The 6,000-nt window shown below is 45.8% G+C and overlaps 1 protein-coding gene and 1 long non-coding RNA gene across 2 annotated transcripts in view; one reads left to right on the top strand and one right to left on the bottom strand.

Annotated features, from left to right (window-relative positions):
• Window positions 1–6,000, top strand: part of LOC147008251 (uncharacterized) — a 298,248-nt gene that overhangs the window by 191,681 nt on the left and 100,567 nt on the right. The gene's annotated exons all lie outside the window — the stretch shown is intronic.
• On the bottom strand, window positions 1,835–5,836 carry LOC147008254 (F-box/LRR-repeat protein 4-like). The gene is made up of 4 exons (XM_085865271.1): window positions 5,714–5,836; window positions 4,654–4,831; window positions 3,966–4,125; window positions 1,835–2,811 (listed from the first exon to the last, which is right to left on the bottom strand). The coding sequence occupies exons 1-4, from the start codon at window positions 5,780–5,782 to the stop codon at window positions 2,748–2,750; spliced, it is 471 nt and encodes a 156-aa protein (XP_085721397.1). The 5' UTR covers window positions 5,783–5,836; the 3' UTR covers window positions 1,835–2,747.

The following is a 6,000-nucleotide window of genomic DNA, read 5'->3' as shown; positions in this document are numbered from 1 at the left end:
TATATATATATATATATATATATATATATGCATATTGTTGCGGAAATGGCCCTAAGTTGGCTACTTAATGTAGGATTAGCCCAGATCCCCCATTAAATGCATGTTTAGCAAGGCTGTTCGGTAAAATGGATGTTACATGTTACATCTACAGAGAGAGGAAGGAAGAAGAGGAAGCTCTCGGTACACCACAAACGCACAAACAATAAACAGCCTTTTCAACCTCTCGACACACATGCAGCGTCCATTTATTTTTATTTTTATTTTTTTTTGTATACCTTGTCGAGGCTCGTTTCAGAGCGAACACACAACGCACATCAAGGGGGGCATGAGACAGGAGGGAGGGAGTGGGAAGGACAAAATAGTGGGGAACAGAGACATTTGGAGATCTGTGGAAAGGAGAGGGATAGGACGGGGAACATGGGGAATGGAAGATGGACATTACAGGGACTTTCAGGAAGGAAAGCAGGGAATTTGAAGGAGGTGGGCTTGGGTGGATTATCAGGGGTAGAAAAGATCGAGGATTTGGATGGGGGATGACAAGAGGTGGTGGTGAACAGCTGTTTTGAAGGCCTGACGGGAAGAATGGGAATGAATAGAGTGAGGGAGTTTATTCCAAAGGCGGGAAAAAAGAGGAATGAAAGAGTGAAGGTGAGCAGTGATTCGTGATTTTGGTAATTTTACCAGAAGGGGGTTGTTGGCGGACCTTGAGCGCCCTGCGGAAATGTGGTGGGGACAAATCGCAGAGAGAGCAAGGGGGCGAGGCTGGAGAGGAGACGGTAGAAGAAAGAAAGAGCACCAACCAACCTGCGGTGATTGAGTGAGAGACCCAAAGACTCAGCCTCATTGCGGGAGATGCTAATGATCCGAAATGCCTTGGTTTCTACAGCGTGAAGCCGAGAAAGGTGGGAGGCGGGAGCACCAGCCCAGAGGGGAGAGCAGTACTCCATCAGGCTGTGGACAAAAGCTTTGTAAGTGGTCAGGAGCTCAGGTGGGCTGAGGAAGGATCTTGCACGACGGAGGATTCCCAGTCGGCGACTGGCTTTGGAGGCGAGGTTTGAAATGTGACTTTCCCAGGAAAGGTCATGGCAGATAGTGAGACCCAGAAGCTTGAAAGAAAGGACTTCTTCCAGAGGATTGTTGAGAAAGTGGATGGGGGGGTTTTCAAAACGGTCCTATCGAAGAGACATCGTGAGAGTGTGAGATTTTTCCGGATTGAAAGACATGTTCCACGTGTTGGACCAGTTTGTGATTTTATCCAGATCAGCAATGAGCGAAGAAGCTGCTGCTTGCCGGTCTAAGGGATGACCGATGGTACGGCAGAGGGTGGAGTCATCAGCAAAGAGATATAGAGGATTTTCCAGAGAGTCAGAGAGATCATTGATGAAAACCAGAAAAAGATCAGGGCCCAGGATGCTGCCTTGAGGAACTCCAGCCTGGACAGGAAGGGGGGATGAAAGAACTCCATTTAGGGCCACAGGTTGACATTGACTGCGACAGGAGAGGAAGTCTGTGAGCCATGAGTGGATATGACCTTGGATACCATAGGAAGAGAGTTTGTTGAGCAGGGCAGGGTGCCAGACTGTGTCAAAAGCACGTGATATATCCAGGGATACGGCTCGGATTTCCTGTCTGGCATTGAGGGCTTCCATCCATTGCTGGGAGAGCAGAAGCAGCATGTCTAGGGTGGAGTTACCTGGTCTGAAACCAAATTTATGATCAGAAATCAAGCCATTGGAGAAGAGGAAGGATTTGATGTCTGAAGTGATGATGGAACAGCCTCGCTGAACATGCATTTAATGGGGGATCTGGGCTTATCCTATATTTAGTTGCCGACTAAGGGCCATTTCCGCAACAATATATACATATAATTTATATATGTATATTGTACATGTACATATAATATATGTATATACATGTAAATATATACACATTGTTATGGCCAAGGGTAGAGAGTGTATTATGAGGGTGTTAATCCTCGTTTGTCCTCGGAAGCGCTGGACCTGGGGCCACCGCTCACAATTAACTTCGTGGTGTAGTGGGTTGCTTTAGAACCACGAACGCCACCCAATTTATCACGAGTTCCAGTGTCCACCGTCTAATTTTGACGTTCAACTTGAGGTCCCGTGGATGCCTGAACGGGGAGCGCGCCCTGGGCAAAGCATCAATCTTATTTTGATTAGATCTTAATTTGGGTGGCCGAGCGTTTAACCGCTGGTGCGTGCCGACTATTACAGGTCAATTTGTTTGGTAATTACGCCCCAGTCTATCTCGCTTCGGACAATGTTGGATCAATAGAAGGAAAGAACAAGCACGGGCAGGTTGGAACATCAGCAAAGGAATTTTTTAATTAGGAAAAAATAAATAAAAGGAACTTTTCATTTCCATGTGGTAAAAATAAGTAAATTCAATTCAATCAAAATGATCGCAAGCAAATGAAGAATTAATCAGGCACTGATAGTAAAAGAGACAAAGAGCAGAGGCTTGTCACTATGCCTTACTTAACGATTAAACACGAGACAAGGGTACCCAGCAGTTCATTCAGGGGGGAGAAAATCCAGTCTCGCTCACCAAATAGAAGTCGTCGTACGTCAAATAAAACGTTCTGAAATATGTGAGCATGCCTTGTCCGTTGCCAGCGCCCAGCCTTGACGTGCATCCACTCGCAAACAGGCTCGAAAACCAATTGACGTCACCCCCAAGAATCCAAGAGCAGGTCTCGAGCAGAACCAGCATTAACGGTCCGAGCGTCACCCACCATCAGGAGACACCAGAAGCCACAACCAATGGACAGCTGTTAGGAGCTGTGAGAAGCTGCAAGGCATCGAGGCGCTGTGAGAATCTGGAAGGCTGCAAGGCCGTTACCAACTGTCACAAACTCAACTGTCACCAGCTCACCAACCGTCTGACTGGAACTGACTGGAGCAACCGTCTGACTGGAACTGGCGATCTGAAAAAAGCCGTCACCCAGCTGTCACCAACTGACACAAACTGTCGCAAAACTCTCAACGCTGGAAGAACCGCAACCAGCTATCACCAAATGACTGAAAAAAACGGTCCACTCGTCCTTTTTATTGGTGGCCAGTCTGGGAGGAGCCTCAAGCAGAACTTAGCCAAATCCACCTTGCCTGTTGGCGCATCGTTGCACATCACCAACTGCCAATCTCGCGATCATTGCAATGCCACTGTAACGGCAACTGGACTATCGGCAGAAAGCAGACATTTGCCAGAATCACCGAGTGTGTGTGTGTGTTTGTTTGACTGTGTGTGTTTGTTTGAGTGTGTGTGTGTGTGTGTGTGTGTGTGTGTGTGTGTGTGTGTGTGTGTGTGTGTGTGTGTGTGTGTGTGTTTGAGTGTGCGTTTCCAATTCCATTTTGGTAAAGGGTCATGTTTGATCGAGTAAGTTGTGAAGTTTTCTTGTTCTCACAGTTTCGTTCGAGAGTTCTTTTCAGGATCGTCACTGAACCCAACACAGCCTCCAACTGTCGTTCATTTGTAGTTGTATTCATTCCCCAGAATGATTTTTTAAGGACTCAGTGAAGGTTTTATTTATCATTCCTGGAGCTCCCACGATCACTAGTATAACTTCAGCTTTCTTAAATTCCAAATCCTCTTAACCTCATTTTTCAGATCCTGGCATTTGGTCATTTTCCTGATTTCGGTATTACTTAGTCCAAAGTCATGAGAACTGCTGAACGGGGTGTTTGCTGAACATTTATCAATTTGAACGTTTGGTGGATAATATTGATAAACAAAAAGTAATCCTTTCTGTTGATGTCTAATTAAAAAAAAAATTTCGTAAAGCGTCACATTTGAGAAACGTGTTGATAACACGACACTTGGAGCTTTGGTTCGAATGAAGTTCAGCATTTAGACGATCATCACCGACATGATACAATCGGCTTCTCATGCATGGATCAGAGTGCTCCTCAGGTGTTTGCAACTCTGAACGGGTCATGTGATCTCACCGGAAGCCGGTATACTTGATGGAGACGTGTGGAAAGCGATGTGCAAGTTGGAAGGCCATCTCCTTGTCCACCCAGAAGCAGACGGAAATGTCAAGGAAGCACATTTGCTGACAGGTATCAAGCAGGTGAAACACCCCTCCAGGGGTCACCAGTGAAGCACCTGCCACACGCACAGAGATATAATCGCTCCGATGAATGACAAACAAGGGTGAAAATAGCTCAGTCATCTGGAGCTTTGGTGTGCAGTTAACAAAGTATGGAACTGCAGTACAACAGCACTCAGTGGAGCGCATACATCCACCAGGACGACAAGGACGAAATGATTCAATTTTGGTGAAGATCTGGAACCGGAGACTGTAATTTTTTAAGCGATTCTTCACCATTGATAGATAGGGGGTCAAAAATGATATCTCAAAACGTTATGTGGACGGATTCGGACGAAACTTGGTGGTTGAGTTGTTTCGGTGACAAGAACAAGCCGATTAGATTTTGGTTCAGGTCCCAATGCAGATCCGGCCGATCAGTGGACGACAAAACATAAACTGTTCAGCCTGGAGAAGGTCAGCACTCCACCGAGTGCCATTCTTATTTCTACTTGCAATTTTTGTTTTCCTTCCACATTGAGCAACCTCTGTGACCCCCTTGGATCCAGACACGCCAGTTGCAATGATCCCCTGAATTCCCGTACCCAGAAGGTCCAGGTGCTCCAGTAAAGGGCAGTGAGTGGCGAGCGATTCGAGGTCAGTGTCGCTGATGGAGCGGTTCGCCGTTAACACCAGTCGGCGTAGTCTGGGCAGCTCTCGCGCCATCTCGACGAGTGTGCCACCACCTGCCCGCACACGCATACACCAGCCAAGGTCCAGGTCCTGTGTGGAACAGTTTAAGTGTGGAACAAGAAAATCAGCATCAATGTTGCACGCAGTTTTTAAATTCCCATTTATTCAAGAACTGCATTGTACAATTAGAGAGGCATAATAGCCACCAGTGTTTCCGAAAAAATATAACTTGACAAACTAACCAGCTCAACAAAACTATTCAGTGTTCTGATTTATCAAGATACTGGAAGGAAGAAAAAAGAGGATTTAAAACGATGAGGAAGGGGAGGGAATGGGGTGTGATGAGAGGAGGAGAGTTGTTTGTTGAAAGTCACAAGATAAATGCTGTATAAACGAGAAGGGCACTCGGTAGAGCTCGTACCTCCACCATGCTGATCAGTTTACGTTTTTCCTCCCACTGATCGGCCGGATGTGGATTCGGACATGTTTCGTCCGAATCCATTCATAACTTTTTGAGATATCCTGCTTTATGTCGTTTTCGGCCCGATCTCTCAATGGTGAAGAATCACTTTTAAATTTCTCAGATCCGGATCGGGATTAGTATCTTCACCAAAATCTAATCATTTCGTCATTGTCACATCACCAATCTCTCCACCAAATTTCATTCACATCTGTCCACAACTTTTTGAGATATTTTGTTCACAAAGAAACAGACAGATGTGGGTGAAAACATTACTTCCATCCATCTTCGGTGGTGGAGGTACAAAAAATCTTCTCTGAAACTGCTTAACAGATCGATGGGAAACGTTACAAGTTTAATTGACTGTCCATGTGGAAAGAAAGTATAATCGCTTATTAAAAGAAACAAATTTTCTATTTGGAAGGAAATATTGTCCCAAATAAACCGCTTTCTCCTTATTCAACAACAGAAAATTTCAAGCATTGTATTCGTGTTTCTGTCAGGCCACATACCTCAATATCCTTACAACGGGATGTCAGGTATGCCAATCCGACCTCCGTCAGCCTGGCTGATCTCCACATGTTGAGCGAGCGAAGCTGTGGGCAGTTTGAGGCCAGACTGAGTAAGACCGTGTCAGAACACTCCACCTGAGGTTGGAAAGATGAGGAACATGCATTGTGACACCAACAGCTGCAGGGGAAGGAAATGCTTCTGCGAATCCGATAACACATGGGACATTCAAACTCAAACAAATCTCCAACAAAGATGTCATCAGCGGCAGTGTCCGACAAGCATCCAG

This window comes from Eptatretus burgeri, chromosome 20 (genome assembly GCF_056783735.1).
Source record: "Eptatretus burgeri isolate ZD-2024b chromosome 20, Ebu_testis_v1, whole genome shotgun sequence".
NCBI lineage: Eukaryota > Metazoa > Chordata > Myxini > Myxiniformes > Myxinidae > Eptatretus > Eptatretus burgeri.
The sequence above is the reverse complement of the archived record's forward strand: the minus strand, read 5'-3'. Positions and strand labels throughout refer to the sequence as shown.

What these genes read in the sequence shown, in the direction of transcription:
- LOC147008254 (XM_085865271.1), bottom strand. Translation starts at nt 5,782, where the DNA reads ATGTGGAGATCAGCCAGGCTGACGGAGGTCGGATTGGCATACCTGACA. An exon ending in GGAGCACCTGGACCTTCTGG is followed by an intron (nt 4,126 to 4,653) that starts GTACGGGAATTC and finishes TGCGTGTGGCAG; the next exon opens with GTGCTTCACTGGTGACCCCT. An exon ending in ATCAAGTATACCGGCTTCCG is followed by an intron (nt 2,812 to 3,965) that starts GTGAGATCACAT and finishes GATGCCTTGCAG; the next exon opens with CTTCTCACAGCTCCTAACAG.